Source organism: Tursiops truncatus, chromosome 1 (genome assembly GCF_011762595.2).
Source record: "Tursiops truncatus isolate mTurTru1 chromosome 1, mTurTru1.mat.Y, whole genome shotgun sequence".
Lineage (NCBI taxonomy): Eukaryota > Metazoa > Chordata > Mammalia > Artiodactyla > Delphinidae > Tursiops > Tursiops truncatus.
The window spans coordinates 118,204,940-118,223,118 of NC_047034.1; the positions used below are offsets into that span (position 1 = coordinate 118,204,940).

The 18,179-nt window shown below is 37.7% G+C and overlaps 1 protein-coding gene across 3 annotated transcripts in view; it reads right to left on the minus strand.

Annotated features, from left to right (window-relative positions):
- The window catches only part of MSH4 (mutS homolog 4), a 100,377-nt gene that overhangs the window by 17,014 nt on the left and 65,184 nt on the right, over positions 1 to 18,179 (minus strand). For all 3 annotated transcript variants that reach the window (XM_073788256.1, XM_073788248.1, XM_033864719.2), the window contains 2 exons: positions 4,897 to 5,015; positions 3,482 to 3,610 (listed from right to left, as the gene is read on the minus strand). In XM_073788256.1, coding sequence (XP_073644357.1) covers positions 3,482 to 3,610; positions 4,897 to 5,015 — 248 coding nt within the window. The remainder of the gene's footprint in view (positions 1 to 3,481; positions 3,611 to 4,896; positions 5,016 to 18,179) is intronic.

The window sequence follows — 18,179 nt, forward strand, 5'->3', positions numbered from 1 at the left end:
ACTATGTGGCTGGGAGTTCAACTTGCACTGTAATTCAGCCAGTCAAAGAATGAGACTCTGGGTTTGATTTTCAGTAACCTCAGGCTATAGGAGATAAGAGTCTCCTTCAGGACGTACATAGAAGCTTTCAGGTCATTTAGGCACGGATTTACTCAGGAATTTGAATTCCTGAACTCATCTTTTCTTTCCCCACTTTGTTCAGCAAATTAGAAGCAACCAGCCAATCTCATTATATTTGTTAGTTTGCCAAAAACGTTTGAAAGTATCATATACACAGTTACCCAGCTCCTTGCTTCTTATAAGTGGTTGATTAAGAATATCCAATGGTGGGACTTTTGTGGTGGCACAGTAGTTAAGAATCCACCTGGCAATGCAGGCGACACGGGTTGAGCCCTGGTCTAGGAAGATCCCACATGCCACGGATCAACTAAGCCTGTGCACCACAACTACTAAGCCTGTGCTCTAGAGCCCGTGAGCCACAACTACCGAGCCTGCGTGCCACAACTACTGAAGCCCGCGCGCCTAAAGCCCGTGCTCCGCAACAAGAGAAGCCAGCACAATGAGAAGCCTGCACACCACAGTGAAGAGTAGCCCCCACTTGCTGCAACTAGAGAAAGCCTGTGTGCAGCAACAAAGACCCAATGCAGCCAAAAATAAATAAATAAATAATTTAAAAAATTAAAAAAAAAGAATATCCAATGGTGATATCTTGCATATTTCTATTGCTAGATCACACTATGGACTACCAGTGCTTTCTTTACTACTGGAAATAGAGTCATTAGTATCTTTAAATCTAATTAGCTTAGAAAATCGATTCTAGAAACTCCAGAACTAACTCAAAACATTCATCCTTAAAATTCTGTTCCCCTAGAACCACTCTTGATATTAAAATCTGTATTAGTCAGGGCTCTCCAGAGAAACCAATTAATAGGATATATTTGTGTGTGTGTGTACGTGGGTGTGTGTCTGTGTCTCTGTCTGTCTGTAGAGAGAAAGAATAAGATTTATTATAAGGAATTGGCTCACATGATTATGGAGACTGACAAGTCCCCAAATCTGCAATCATCAAGCTGCAGACCCAGGAAAGCTAATGCTGTAGTTCCACTCCAAGTCCAAAGGCCTGAGAACCAGGAGGGTCAACGGTGTAGTTCTAGTCTAAATGTTAGCATGCTCAAGACCCAGAAAGAGCTGATGTTTCAGTTCCAGACTAAAGGCAGGAAAGAACCGATGTTCAAGACTGAAGGTAGTCAGGCAGGAGTTTCCTCCTACTCCAAGGGGTCAATCTTTTCATTCTATTCAGGCCTTCAACTGGGCCCCACTCAAAAGTGACTGGCTAAGGCTCACCCACATTAGAAAGGGCAATCTGCTTTACTCATTCTACCAATTCAAATTCTAATCTCATTCAGAAACACCCTCACAGATACACCCAGAAAATGTTTGACCACATGTCTGGGTACTCCATAGACCAGTCAAGCTGACATATAAAATTTAGCAACACTGTTACTAATTAGGTTTTAATCCCAATAAGTAATATATGCATCTTATTTATATGAGAAATTCTTATCGACTGAAATAGATTCAGAATTACAAAGACTAATGTTATCTATTAACATTAGTTCTGATTCATCACATATCCTTCTTTAAGTATAAAATAAGATTTTTCTCAAAAAAGAAAAGAAAAACATGAAAAATATAAAAAAAAGAAAAAAAAGAAAAAAAGATTTTTCTTATTCTATATATAATAAATCACTGTGGACTCATTTAAGGTATAGAACCTCATCTTAGGGATATTTTAAGGTACTTTAAATATAGAAAAATATTTTTATTTAAGTTTTTTCATACCAGTATATATTTTGAGTGATTATCTAAAAATATTTTACAAGTTACCTTAATAATAGAGCAAAAATCATAGTTTGTTTAACATAGTTGATTTATGAAAAAACATTTCCTTTAAAGAAGTGAAATCTCAGCTAAGTAGATTTTCCATAAAGTGACTCAGATACATAGTTTACTTCATGTTGTGACATCACAGTCAATGTTATTACACATAGAGTCAATTATTGAAATGTTTTCATGTTTTGCTATTTAATTTGATTAAATTAAAGCCAAGTGACTAGTTTTGACATTATTTTTATTTCTTGATTTCCTCCTTTCATTTTGTACATCATGACTATCATATTAACTGTTCTTGCTTCCATCAGAAATGAAGAAACTATAAATGCTATGGTATGTTTTTATTAACTAAAATTGTTTAATGAGCCATTTTGTAGGTGCCTGTAAAATCCAATTGTAATGAATGTATAAAGGATACATCAAAAAAGGACTCAACACATTATTTACAATAGCCAAGGTATGGAAGCAACCTAAGTGTCCATCAACAGGTATATGGAGGGCTTCCCTGGTGGCGCGGTGGTTAAGAATCCACCGGCCAATGCAGGAGACACGGGTTCAAGCCCTGGTCCGGGAAGATCCCACATGCCATGGAGCAACTAAGCTCGTGCACCACAACTACTGAGCCTGCACTCTAGAGCCTGTGGGCCACAACTACTGAGCATATGTGCCACAACTACTGAAGCCCACACACCTAGAGCCCGTGCTCCCAAAAAGGGAAGCCACCGCAATGAGAAGCCCGTGCACCACAACCAAGAGTAGCCCCCGCTCACTGCAAGCAGAGAAAAGCCCACGCGAAGCAATGAAGACCCAGTGCAGCCAAAAACAAAATAAATAAAATAAAATAAATTTATAAAAACAGATATGTGGATAAAGAAGATGTGGTATATATATATACATATATATATCACACATACACACACAGTGGAAAACTACTCAGCCATTAATAAGAATGAAAAATTCTTTAATTGAAGTATAGTTGATTTACAATGTTTCAGATGTACAGCAAAAGAATATATATATATTATTTTTCAGATTCTTTTCCATTATAGGTTATTGCAAGATATTAAATATAGTTCCCCGTGCTACGGTAGGTCCTTGTTGTTTATCTATTTTGTATACAATAGTGTGTATCTGTTAATCCCTAGTTTACCCCTCCCCACTTTTCCTTGGTAACCTTATGTTTGTTTTCCATGTCTGAAAAAAGAATGACATTTTGCCATTTGCAGCCACATGGATGGACTTGGAGGGCATTATGCTAAGTGAAATAAGTCAGACAGAGAAAGACAAATACTGTATGGTATCACTTATATGTAGAATCTAAAACTACAACACAAAGTGAATAAAACAAAAAGAAACAGACTCACAGATATAGAGAACAAACTAGTGGCTACCAGTGGGGAGAGGGAAGGAGGCAGAGGCAATATATGGGCAGGGGAAAAAAAAAAAATTATGGGATTATATGAAATTATCTGGGTGAAACTTTTGAAAATTGTAAGGCACTGTACAATTTTAAAAATCTTTCATTCAATAAAAGAAATTTTAATAAAGGCTCAAAATTAATGTACTTAAAATAAATAGAGAAGAATACCTTTAAGCTCAGCAGATATTCACAAACAGCGTAACAAATGCCAATACCTTCTTCTGTATTAGTACCTCTGCCAAGTTCATCAATTAATATGAGTGATTTGTCATTAGCATTATGTAGAATATATGCTATCTGAAAATATAATTTCAGTATTATTCATTGTGACCAAACAGCTGTCACTATTATAGGAAAAAATGAGGAAAAATCCAGTCTCATAATTAGTTCATTTGAAATATATTTTTACAGAGAAATCCTGCTGAGCAGAAACTAACGCATTGCTTTTCTTTCTAAAAATCTCATTACTTAGTAATTCCAATAGAATAAATGTATTAACAGAATACATTTTTGGAGTGTACATAAATAGTCATATGCATATGTGTATGAGACAACAGGGTAAATAAACATTATCTAAAATATTGGTATTTCAGATACAGTGAAATAAACCAATGAATTAAATGTTTAAATAAAGCACAAAGATGGTCATTTTCTTCTCTACAAATGATTAATCAATTGTTGTCATAAAACGCACGGAACTATCTCTCAAATTTATTTTACCATCTCTATAGCCAGTAAAAATGAAAAGAAAAATTTAGGGAAAAGCATCCAAGTCCATTGATTCCCAATTAAAGAAACTTAAACCCATGCCCAATAAAGACATATGACATGACACAATAGTAACCTTCATGGCCATTTTACCTTTCCATAGAACTAAGCTTCTTGAGAGCTAGGACCACTTAAAAATACACCTCAAACACCTAGTATATTGCTATATTCTCCCATATATAGTCAACACATACTACATAATTATATAAATATCATATACTGTGGGCAAATAACTTTATTCTCCCGCTATCTAAAGAAAAAAAGTTATCTGCATAGTGATCCAATAACTCCTACCTACTAAAGATAGCCCAAGAGCTGTACTGAATTCCTTTAGCCCTTCAAGCTTACTTGACATTTGCTCAGATCAAAAATAGGTGATGATACGTACTTTGTTAGAGGAAGTGAAAATTCTACAAGAGCACAGAAGTGGATGATTTTTAAAAGCCTTTTAACACAGTGATCTTTTATTTTAAAACCAAGCTTAACAGGAACAATAGATATTATGCAAAGTGTTCCTGAATAGGTCATTGTTTTCTGAAGTCTTTTATATATTTCACACAAAAACATGAATGCGCATTTTTATCACTCAATAATACTAGCTTTTTCTTTAAAGCTATATTTTTCATTAAAACATTTGCTTCCATTTCCACATAAGACAGAAATTAGGAAGCTGTCTTTGACTGCCCTCTGGCTCTTGTAGAGGAGTATAAACACATCTGCATGCTTTAGTATAAGAATACTTTCTTATGTTATAACTGACCATTAACAGGAGAATTCAATATGCTTTTAACAGAAGAAAAGTTGAGCTTGGGTACCTCTTTCATTTCCTTCATAAATGTTGATGAATTTGTTTCAATATCATCATCAGTACTTATTCTTGTAAAAATCTGTTCAGCAATTCTAAAGGAAGCATATTCTGCTGGAACATATGATCCTATAAAATATAAGGTCAAAGTAAACTGAGATGCTTTTATAAAACATAAGTACTACTAACATTTTGCACTTTCCATCAACTCAGATTATTTACTAGCCTGTCTAAGAATTAATGTGGTGGAAAGATCACTGGGTATGGAACTAGAAGATGTGGCCCCAGCCCTGTCATTTGCTGTACAACCTTGGACAGCACTTAATTCTCCCAGCTTCATCTTCCTCACATAAAAAATGGAAATACTTATCCTACCTATTGTACAGTTATTTGGAAGTTGAAAATAGATAATATATATTCAAGTATATTAGAAAAGTTATAAACATGACAAAAATTTTATATATTTAGATGATAAAGAATACTCAAAATATGTAAATCTGAAGGAAATGGTTACGAAGCTCAAGTTGATAAAATCATTATAGAAAGATATATTAGGAAATATCTGTTATTAGAAGAGTACAGAAATACCCATAATTAGAATGAATGCAAAACACTTAATTTTGTTTTTTAAGGTTAACAGCTGATCTTTATTTCTTATTTATTTTTTACATTATTATTGGAGTATAATTGCTTTACAATGGTGTGTGAGTTTCTGCTTTATACCAAAGTGAATCAGTTATACATATACATATGTTCCCATATCTCTTCCCTCTTGCGTCTCCCTCCCTCCCACCCTCCCTATCCCACCCCTCTAGGTGGTCACAAAGCACCGAGCTGATCTCCCTGTGCTATGCGTCTGCTTCCACTAGCTATCTATTTTATGTTTGGTAGTGTATATATGTCCATGACACTCTCTCACTTTGTCACAGCTTACCCTTTCCCCTCCACATATCCTCAAGTCCATTCTCTAGTAGGTCTGTGTCTTTATTCCTGTCTTACCCCTAGGTTCTTCATGACATTTTTTTCCCTTAGATTCCATATATATGTGTTAGCATACGGTATTTGTCTTTCTCTTTCTGATTTACTTCACTCTGTATGACAGACTCTAGGTCCATCCACCTCACTACAAATAACTCAATTTCGTTATTTATTTATTTATTTTTTTTGTGGTACACGGGCTCTCACTGTTGTGGGCTCTCCCGTTGCCGAGCACAGGCTCCGGATGCGCAGGCTCAGCAGCCATGGCTCACAGGCCCAGCCGCTCCGCGGTATGTGGGATCTTCCCGGACCGGGGCACGAACCCGCGCCCCCTACATTAGCAGGTGGACTCTCAACCACTGCACCACCAGAGAAGCCTTAATTTTGTTTCTTTTTATGGCTGAGTAATATTCCATTGTATATTTGTGCCACATCTTCTTTATCCATTCATCCGATGATGAACACTTAGGTTGTTTCCATCTCCTGGTTATTGTAAATAGAGCTGCATGACTATTTTTGAATTATGGTTTTCTCAGGGTATATGCCCAGTAGTGGGATTGCTGGGTCATATGGTAGTTCTATTTGTAGTTTTTTAAGGAACCTCCATACTGTTCTCCATAGTAGCTGTATCAACCCACATTCCCATCAGCAGTGCAAGAGTGTTCCCTTTTCTCCACACCCTCTCCAGCATTTATTGTTTCTAGATTTTTTGATGATGGACATTCTGACCGGTGTGAGATGATATCTCATGGTAGTTTTGATTTGCATTTCTCTAATGATTAATGATGTTGAGCATTCTTTCATGTGTTTGTGGGCACTCTATATCTTCTTTGGAGAAATGTCTATTTAGGTCTTCTGCCCATTTTTGGATTGGGTTGTTTGTTTTTTTGTTATTGAGCTGCATGAGCTGCTTGTAAATTTTGGAGATTAATCCTTTGCCAGTTGCTTCATTTGCAAATATTTTCTCCAATTCTCAGGGTTGTCTTTTGGTCTTTTGGTTTCCTTTGCTGTGCAAAAGCTTTGAAGTTTCATTAGGTCCCATTTGTTTATTTTTATTTTTATTTCCATTTCTCTAGGAGGTGGGTCTAAAAGGATTTTGCTGTGATTTTTGTCATAGAGTGCTCTGCCTATGTTTTCCTCTAAGAGTTTGATAGTTTCTGGCCTTACATTTAGGTCTTTAATCCATTTTGAGCTTATTTTTGTGTATGGTGTTAGGGAGTGTTCTAAACTCATACTTTTACATGTAGCTGTCCAGTTTTCCCAGCACCACTTATTGAAGAGGCTGTCCTTTCTCCACTGTACATTCCTGCCTCCTTTAGAAAAGATAAGGTGACCATATGTGCATGGGTTTATCTCTGGGCTTTCTATCCTGTTCCATTGATCTACATTTCTGTTTTTATGCCAGTACCATACTGTCTTGATTACTGTAGCTTTGTAGTATAGGCTGAAGTCAGGGAGCCTGATTCCTCCAGCTCCGTTTTTCGTTCTCAAGATTAACTTGGCTATTTGGGGTCTTTTGTGTTTCCATATAAATTCTGAAATTTTTGTTCTAGTTCTGTGAAAATTGCCATTGGTAGTTTGATAGGGATTGCACTGAATCCATAGATTGCTTTGGGTAGTAGAGTCATTTTCACAATATTGATTCTTCCAATCCAAGAATATGGTATATCTCTCCATCTATTTGTATCATCTTTAATTTCTTTCATCAGTGTCTTATAATTTTCTGCATACAGGTCTTTTGTCTCCTTCGGTAGGTTTATTCCTAGATATTTTATTCTTTTTGCTGCAATGGTAAATGGGAGTGTTTTCTTGATTTCACATTCAGATTTTTCATCATTAGTGTATAGGAATGCCAAAGATTTCTGTGCATTAATTTTATATCCTGCTACTTTACCAAATTCATTGATTAGCTCTAGTAGTTTTCTGGTAGCATCTTTAGGATTCTCTATGTATAGTATCATGTCATCTGCAAACAGTGACAGCTATACTTCTTCTTTCACGATCTGGATTCCTTTTTATTTCCTTTTCTTCTCTGATTGCTGTGGCTAAAACTTCCAAAACTATGTTGAATAAGAGTGGTGAGAGTGGGCAACCTTGTCTTGTTCCTGATCTTAGTGGAAATGCTTTCAGTTTTTCACCATTGAGTACGATGTTGCCTGTGGGTTTGTTATATATGGCCTTTATTATGTTGAGGAAAGTTGCCTCTATACCTACTTTCTACAAGGTTTTTATCATAAATGGGTGTTGAATTTTGTCGAAAGCTTTCTCTGCATCTACTGAGATGATCATATGGTCTTTCTCCTTCAATTTGTTAATATGGTGTATCACATTGATTGATTTGCATATATTGAAGAATCCTTACATTCCTGGGGTAAACCCCACTTGATCATGGTGTATGATCCTTTTAATGTGCTGTTGGATTCTGTTTGCTGGCATTTTGTTGAGGATTTTTGCATCTATGTTCCTCAGTGATATTGGTCTGTAGTTTTCTTTCTTTATGACATCCTTGTCTGGTTTTGGTATCAGGGTGATGGTGGCCTCGTAGAATGAGTTTGGGAGTGTTCCTCCCTCTGCTATATTTTGGAAGAGTTTGAGAAGGATAGGTGTTAGCTCTTCTCTAAATGTTTGACAGAATTCGCCTGTGAAGCCATCTGGTCCTAGACTTTTGTTTGTTGGAAGATTTTTAATCACAGTTTCAATTTCAGTGCTTGTGATTGGTCTGTTCATATTTTCTATTTCTTCCTAATTCAGTCTTGGCAGGTTGTCCATTTCTAAGAATTTGTCCATTTCTCCCAGGTTGTCCATTTTATTGGCATAGAGTTGCTTGTAGTAATCTCTCATCGTCTTTTGTATTTCTGCAGTGTCAGTTGTTACTTCTCCTTTTTCATTTCTAATTCTATTGATTTGAGTTTTCTCCCTTTTTTTCTTGATGAGTCTGGCTAATGGTTTACCAATTATGTTTATCTTCTCAAAGAACAAGCTTTTAGTTTTACTGATCTTTGCTATCGTTCCCTTCATTTCTTTTTCATTTATTTCTCATCTGATCTTTATTTCTTTCCTTCTGCTAACTGTGGGGTTTTCTTGTTCTTCTTTCTCTAATTCGTTTAGGTGTAAGCGTAGGTTGTTTATTTGAGATGTTTCTTGTTTCTTAAGGTAGGATTGTATTGCTGTAAATTTCCCTCTTAGAACTGCTTTTGCTTCATCCCCTAGGTTTTGGGTCATCGTGTTTTCATTGTCATTTGTTTCTAGGTATTTTTTGATTTCCTCTTTGATTTCTTCAGTTATCACTTCGTTATTAAGTAGTGTATTGTTTAGCCTCCATGTGTTTGTATTTTTTACATATCTTGTACTGTAATTGATATCTAGTCTCATAGCATTGTGGTCGGAAAAGATACTTGATAAAATTTCAATTTTCTTAAATTTCCCATGGCTTGATTTGTGACCCAAGATATGCTCTATCCTGGAGAATGTTCCATGAGCACTTGAGAAAAATGTGTATTCTGTTGTTTTTGGATGGAATGTCCTATAAATATCAATTAAGTCCATCTTGTTTAATGTGTCATTTAAAGCTTTTTTTCCTTATTTATTTTCTGTTTGGATGATCTGTCCATTGGTGAAAGTGGGGTGCTAAAGTCCCCTACTATGAACGTTTTACTGTCAATTTCCCCTTTTATGGCTGTTAGTATTTGCCTTACGTTTTGAGGTGCTCCTATGTTGGGTGCATAAATATTTACCATTGTTATATCTTCTTCTTGGATTGATCCCTTGATCATTATGTAGTGTCCTTCTTTGTCTCTTCTAATAGTCTTTATTTTACCGTCTATTTTGTCTGATACGAGAATTGCTACTCCAGCTTTCTTTTGGTTTCCATTTGCATGGAATATCTTTTTCCATCCCCTCACTTTCAGTTTGTATGTGTCTCTAGGTCTGAAGTGGGTCTCTTATATACAGCATATATATGGGTCTTGTTTTTGTATCCATTCAGCCAATCTGTGTCTTTTGGTGGGAGCATTTAGACCATTTACATTTAAGGTAATTATCGATATGTATGTTCCTATTCCCATTTTCTTAATTGTTTTGGGTTTGTTTTTGTAGGTCTTTTCCTTCTCTTGTGTTTCTTGACTAGAGAAGATCCTTTAGCAGTTGTTGTAAATCTGGTTTGGTGGGGTGAACTCTCAGCTTTTGCTTGTCTGTAAAGGTTTTAATTTCTCCTTCAAATCTGAATCAGATCCTTGCTGAATCAGATCTTGGTTGTAGGTTTTTCTCCTTCATCACTTTAAATATGTCCTTTTTTTAATAAGGTAAATTTTCATCAACAAGACTGTTTCTGTCTGAGAAATTATCAGGCTAACTAATCTAAAATACTCATCTTTTGAAAACAAATCAATCTGATTAATATACCTCTCTACAAAGTGGGATATAAAAGGCATTCTAAAACCATAGGAAGATAAAAATATACAAATAGTTGAATGGGAAAAGTATCAAGTATACAGAACTCTGTACAGACAAAATGGTGAAATAATGGGGGCGAACAAAGCCAGATTAGTACAGGATTTAAAACAAAGGCAGGGCTTCACTGGTGGCACAGTGGTTGAGAGTCAGCCTGCTGATGCAGGGGACACGGGTTCATGCCCCGGTCCAGGAAGATCCAACATGCCGCAGAAAGGCTGGGCCCATGAGCCATGGCTGCTGAGCCTGCGCGTCCGGAGCCTGTGCTCCGCAACGGAAGAGGCCACAACAGTGAGAGGCCCGCGTACCGCAAAAAAAAAAAAAACAAACAAAATAAAATAAAAGAAAGGCAAAGGTGAAGAATAGGATCTATCTCTGAATAATAAGGACTAGCAGGAAGAGAAAGAAAAAGTCAGGATAATACTAATAAAAATAAAAGTAATAATAATAATAGTGGCAATTATAATTATCGCACCTCAGAAAGCAGCTATCTTAAATACAACTTTCTCATAGGATTGCCAAAAGGATTAAATGTGAAAATAAATGTGAAAATATCAAGTATAGAATATCGCGTATATGGTATATGTTAATATTTTCCCTTCTCTGTTATCTCCACCTAAAAGGCTCTCAACTTATCATTATATCAAAGAAACCTACTGGCTGCTATTTTGCTTCTAATCTGGCTCTCCTCTAACCGTACATTAACCAGAGTGAGCTATCTAAAACTCAAGTCCAATTGTGCCATTCTCCTACTTAAATTTCAATAGCTCCCTACAGATTTCTGGATAAAGTTCTATCTCTTCCATTAAGTATCTAAGGCCCTTCACAATCTGACTCCTGCCCATTCCTCCAGCTTTAAGCCTGCCACTTCTCACAGCCACTCTTTGTTCTACAAAGCAAAAGAACCACTAAGCCTCTGGATTCCTTGTGGTTCCTTGGGAACATCATACTGTTTTTTGCTTCTGTGCTTTGGAACATTCTCTTACCTCTATCTGGAAAGTCTCTTTCTTTCTCATACCCTTCCCTTAAGTCCACAGGATTTTATATATATTATCTCGCTTAATCTTTACAACACTTCTTAGACATAGGTACTATTATAATTTTTATTTACAGATAGAAAAACTAAGGAGGTTAAATAATTTACCTAAGATCATACAGCCAGTAACTAGACAAGCTAGGTCTAGCTCCAAAGCCTGTATTCTTAACTTTGGTGCCTTTCAAGTCCTACTGTTTCCTTTATGATCAGATCATATATATACTTTTAGGTATTTCAGAGGCTGAAGATGGACAGTGACAAGAGAAGTAGAGTAATAGTAATTTTCTTCAAATATTTGAGAGGCTATTCTCAGGAGATACTAGATGATTCTGAAATGCATAGATGATAACAATTAGGACTAGTGAGTAGAAGTTATAGGAAGTTAAATTTCAAATCAGTATAATGAATGTTCTAACAGTTACAGCTATCCAACAATTAGATAGCCTGTTTTTTTAAAGGATAGAACTCCTTATAACAATTCAAACAGAAGTAAGATTATCATGTAACGTATGAATCAGTATTCTTATAAGGGGAGGGAAGTTATCTAAGATGGCCTTTTAAACTATAAACTCAATAAAATATTTACTGTTTATTCATTCATTCGTTCATCTCTAATTTTCTTTCCTGGTAGTAAGGGTAAATTTGTACTGTATGATCAATATTGCTATTGCTGTATTTCTCTTACAATCCATTACACTAGACCAAGGTTTTTCAACCACATCTTGGGCTGGATAAATCTTTCTTGTGTATGTGTGTGGACTGGGGTGGGGTGGGTGAAATGGAGAAGGTGGCTGTTCTGTGCATTGCAGGATATTTAGCAGCATCTCTGGATTTTATACTCCCCTCAGTTGTTACAATTAAAAATGTCTCCAGACATTGCCAAATTCCAGGGGATGAGGGGAACCAAAATCATCCCTGCTTGAGAACCACTGCATTAGGACCAATCATCTCATCTCTGATTCATATAGTCCTCAAGGAACCCAGTTTTCAGAGATAAGCAGTGAGTATGCCTCTATGACAAGAAATATGTAACAATGTTGGGCCAGTGATAGCCATTTACATGTGTGTGTATACACACATGTGTGTAATATATCAGTTGCTGTAGCCAAGTTATTGGTACCCCTTAAATTAAGTAAGGGAAATGTTTCTGTGCCCAATGTTATAATTTGGGGAAAATCTTACATGGGTTATTAGAAGCAGCAGTTTATCCTACTTATTTCACTTTTCCTCCCAACGAACTTTTTGAATCTCAGATAATTATATGATTCAGTTTAGCAGTAGTTGATGCAACACTAATAGCTATTGTAAGGCAATTTCTACATTTGTTATATCCAACAAAATTTTCAGTACAATGTAATCCAAACTGGATGGAGCTTAATAAATACCAAATAGTAAAACTTATGGTATGTATATATATTAGACACTATTATACTTTTAGGTAAGAAAATCTACTCCAAACTGTTCTTGGGTTAATTACGCACCTAGATCTAAAATACTGGACACAGGCGGAGTCAAGATGGTGAACTAGGAGGATGTAGAATTCGTGTCTCTGCACAACTAGGGCACCTACCAGGCACCACTGGAGGGCCACGGACACCTAAGGGGATGGGAGGAACCCCCAGCGACCGGGTAGGACGTGGGGCATGTGGGGAGTGAAGCGGGAGGAGAAGTGGAGGTGGGATGGGACTGGTGATCCTGAGGGGCAGCTGGGGGAGGGGAAGGGATCCCACACCCGAAGGGGGAAATTGGGGAACCATTGGGAGGGCAGAGAATCAAAAGGGAGTGTGGCCAGGTTTCCCCTGCCCACTTGGGCCCCCAGGACCCTGCTGAGATCCAAGGCCTGATCCTCTGTCCACCAAGGGCCCCTCCAGCCTGGCGGGTCCTGAGGGAGTGGGAGGGAGGGAGGAGAGCAAAAGTAAAGGCCGGACCTCTGAGACTGGCACCCCTGAAGGGTGGCTGGGGGAGGATAGGTATTCCTACACCCAGTGGGACCCACCCACGGTTAGGGGTCCAGTAGGGACGGGGGAGACCCTGGAGGAGACACTGGAAGACACGGTGGGGTGGGGCATGCAGAGGAGGAAGGGAACACAGCCAGTGCTGGGAATTCCCTGTCCACTTAGGCACTGGGGAGCCTGCTGGGTTCCCAGGACTAATCCTCTGCCTTCGGAGGCTCCCTCCTGACGTGCAGAGCCCAAGCCCTGCCCCTACACCCCCATCCAGGGCCCTACCTCTACACTTGGAGACACCCTCCAATGCGCTGGGCCTAAACCCCACCCACATACCCTCCCTCAGGGCCTTATCTCCAAACTCCAGAACCCCACACTCCAGAGGCCCTCCTTTCCACGTGCTGCCTCTCCCCTTCAGCACAGGTCCTAAGTAGAGGCTCCACCCCACATCTGAATGTCACCCTACCTAGGCCCCACCACCAAGGCCTTTTCTGGCTGCATGGGTCCTCAGCCTAGTCACCGCCCCATGCTCAAACGTCACCCCCCCACCCGCCTAGGTGCTGCCCTGCCCTAAACCCCACCCCTTGTTAATTTCCCCCCCCCTCAACTCCACCCCCAAAGCCAAGACTTTTTTTCCCCCTCTTTTAGATTCGGATTCTGTTTTACCTTGTTGATTCACTGTTGTTCATTCATTTATATTTTTATTTTCCCTAATAAATATTTTATTTTTCTAATTTTCTTTTATTCTTTATACTTTGTTATTGTTCTCTCCTTTTGGCCTGTTCCCCCCGGAGGCCCTCCTTTTTTTTTTTTTTTTTTTCTGTTGTGGTTTTATTTTACCTTGTTGCAGTTGTTTCAATTATATTTTTATTTTTCCTAATATATTTTTTATCTTTCTAACTTTATTTTGTTTATTATTCTTTGATATTGTACTGCTCCTTTCTTTTCTTTCTTTTTTTTCCGCGCCATGCAGCTTGCGGAATCTTGGTTCCCAGGCTGGAGGTCAGGCCTGAGCTCCTGTGGTGGGAGCTCCAAATCCAAATCACTGGACTAACAGAGAACCTCAGACCCCAGGGAATATCAATTGGAGTGAGGCCTCCTGGAGGTCCTCATATCAGCACCAAGACCCAGCTCTATCCAACTGCCTGCAAACTCTGGTGCTGGACGCCTCAGGCCAAAAAACCAGTAAGACAGGAATGCAGCACAACCCACCAAAAAAATAGAAAATGAAATGACAAAAAAGTATGTTACAGACGAAGGAGCAAAGTAAAAACCATTAAGACCAAACAAATGAAGCCGAAATATGCAAACTACCTGAAAAAGAATTCAGAGTAATGATAGTAAAGATGATCCAAACTCTTGGAAACAGAATGGAGAAAATACAAGAACATTTAAAAAGGATCTAGAAGAACTAAAGAGCAAACAAGCAGTGATGAACAACACAATAATTGAAATTAAAAATACTCTAGAAGGAATCAATAGCAGAATAACTGAGGCAGAAGTACAGATAAGTGAGCTAGAAGATAAAATGGTGGAAATAATTGCCAGGGAGCAGAATAAAGAAAAAGAATGAGAAGAATTCAGGACAGGCTCAGAGGCCTCTGGGGCAACATTAAACATGGGAACATTCGAATTACAGGGGTCCCAGAAGAAGACAAAAAGAAAGGGTCTGAGAAAATGTCTGAAGAGATTATAGTCGAAAATTTCGATAACATGGTAAAGGAAATAGTCAATCAAGTCCAGGAAGTGCAGAGAGTCCCATACAGGATAAACCCAAAGAGAACCACACCAAGACAAATATTAATCAAACTACCAAAAATTAAATACAAAGAAAAAATATTAAAAGCAGCAAGGGAAAAGCAACAAATAATATACAAGGGATTCCCCATCGGGTTAACAGCTGATCTTTCAGAAGAAACTCTGCAAGCGAGAAGGGAGTGGCAGGACGAATTTAAAGTGATGAAAGGGAAAAACCTACAACCAAGATTTCTCTACCCAGCAAGGATCTCATTCAGATTCGATGGAGAAATTAAAACCTTTACAGACAAGGGATTTCCCTGGTAGTGCAGTGGTTAAGAATCCACCTGCCAAGGCAGGGGACATGGGTTTGAGCCCTGGTCTGGGAAGATCCACATGTTGTGCAGCAACTAAGCCAGTGCGCCACAACTACTGAGCCTGCGCTTTAGAGCCCATAAGCCACAACTACTGAACCCATGTGCCACAACTACTGAAGCCCACACACCTAGAGCCCGTGCTCACAACAATAGAAGCCACCACAATGACAAGCCGTGCACCACAATGAAGAGTAGCCCCTGCTCGCCATAAATAGAGAAACCCCTGCGCACAGCAATGAAGATCCAACACAGCCAAAAACAAATAAATTTTTAAAATAATCTTTAAAAAAAACACCTTTATAGATAGCAAAAGATAAGAGAATTCAGCACCACCAAACCAGCTTTACAACAAATGCTAAAGGAACTTCTCTTGGCAGGAAACACAAGAGAAGGAAAAGATCTACAAAAACAAAGCCAAAACAATTAAGAAAATGGTAATAGGACCATACATATCAATAATTACCTTAAATATAAATGGGTTAAGTGCTCCAACCAAAAGATACAGATTGGCTTAATGGGTACAAAAACAAGACCTGTACATATGCTCTCTACAAGAGACCCACTTCAGATCTAGGGACACATACAGACTGAAAATGAGGGGCTGGGAAAAAGATATTCCATGCAAATGGAAAACAAAAGAAAGCTGGAGTAGCAATTCTCATATCAGAAAAATAGACTTTAAAATAAAGACTATTGTAAGAGACAAAGGACACTACATAATGACCAAAGGATCAATCCAAGAATGAGATATAACAACTGTAAATATTTACCCACCCAACATAGGAGCACCTCAATACATAAGGCAAATGCTAACAGCCTTAAACAGGGAAATCAAGAGTAACACAATAATAGTTGGTGACTTTAACACCCCACTTACACCAATCAACAAATCATCCAAACAGAAAATAAATAAGGAAACAAAAGTTTTAAATGACACATTAAACAAGATGGACCTAACTGATATTTATAGGACATTCCATCCAAAAACCACAGAATACACTTTCTTCTCAAGTGCTCATGGAACATTCTCCAGGAAAGACCATATCTTGGGTCACAAATCAAGCCTTGGTATATTTAAGAAAATTGAAATCATATCAAGTATCTTTCCCAATCACAACGCTATGAGACTAGATATCAATTACGGGAAAAAAAATAAAAAAAAACCAAACACGTGGAGGCTAAGCAATATGCTACTAAACAACCAAGAGATCACTGAAGAAATCAAAGAAGAAATCAAAAAATATCTAGAAACAAATGACAATGAAAACATGAGGACCCAAAACCTATGGGATGCAGCAAAAGCAGTTCTAAGAGGGAAGTTTATAGCAATACAATCCTACCTCAAGAAACAAGAAAAATCTCAAATAAACAACCTAACCTTACACCTAAAGCAATTAGAGAAAGAAGAACAAAAAAACCCCAAAGTTAGCAGAAGGAAAGAAATCATAAAGATCAGACCAGAAATAAACGAAAAAGAAATGAAGGAAACAACAGCAAAGACCAATAAAAATAAAAGCTGGTTCTGGGAGAAGATACACAAAATTGATAAACCATTAGCCAGACTCATCAGGAAACAAAGGGAGAAGACTCAAATCAACAGAATTAGAAATGAAAAAGGAGAAGTAACAACTGAAACTGCAGAAATACAAAGGATCATGAGAGACTACTACAAGCAGCTATATGTCAATAAATGGGACAACCTGGAAGAAATGGACAAATTCTTAGAAATGCACAAACTTTCAAGACTGAACCAGGAAGAAATAGAAAACATGAACAAGCCAATCACAAGCACTGAAATTGAAACTGTGATTAAAAATCTTCCAACAAACAAAAGTCCAGGACCAGATGGCTTCACAGGCAAATTCTATCAAACATTTAGAGAAGAGCTAACACGTATCCCTCTCAAACTCTTCCAAAATATAGCAGAGGGAGGAACACTCCCTAACTCATTCTACGAGGCCACCATCACCCTGATTCCAAAACCAGAAAAAGATGTCACAAAAAGAGAAAACTACAGGCCAATATCACTGAGGAACATAGATGCAAAAATCCTCAACAAAATGCTAGCAAACAGAATCCAACAGCACATTAAAAGGATCATACACCATGATCAAGTGGGGTTTATCCCTGGAATGCAAGGGATATATGCAATATATATTCAATATATGCAAATCAATCAATGTGATATACCATATTAAGAAACTGAAGTATTAAAAACCATATGATAATCTCAATAGATGCAAGAAAAGCTTTTGACAACACTCAGCACCCATTTACGATAAAAACTCTCCAGAAAGTGGGCATAGAGGGAACCTACCTCAACATGATAAAAGCCATATATGACAAACCTACAGCCAACATCATTCTCAATGGTGAAAAACTGAAAGCATTTCCTCTAAGATCAGGAACAAGACAAGGTTGCCCACTCTCACCACTATTACTCAACATACTTTTGGAGGTTTTAGCCACTGCTGTCAGAGAAAACAACAAAATGAAATGAATCCAAGTAGGATAAGAAGAAGTAAAACTGTCACTGTTTACAGGTGACATGATACTATACATAGAAAATCCTAAAGATGCCACCAGGAAACTACTAGAGTTAATCAATGAATTTGGTAAAGTAGCAGGATATAAAATTAATGCACAGAAATCTCTTGCATTCCTATACACTAACAACAAAAAAACAGAATGAGAAATTAAGGAAACACTCCCATTTACCATAACAACAAAAACATAAAATACCTAGGAATAAATATACCTAAGGAGGCAA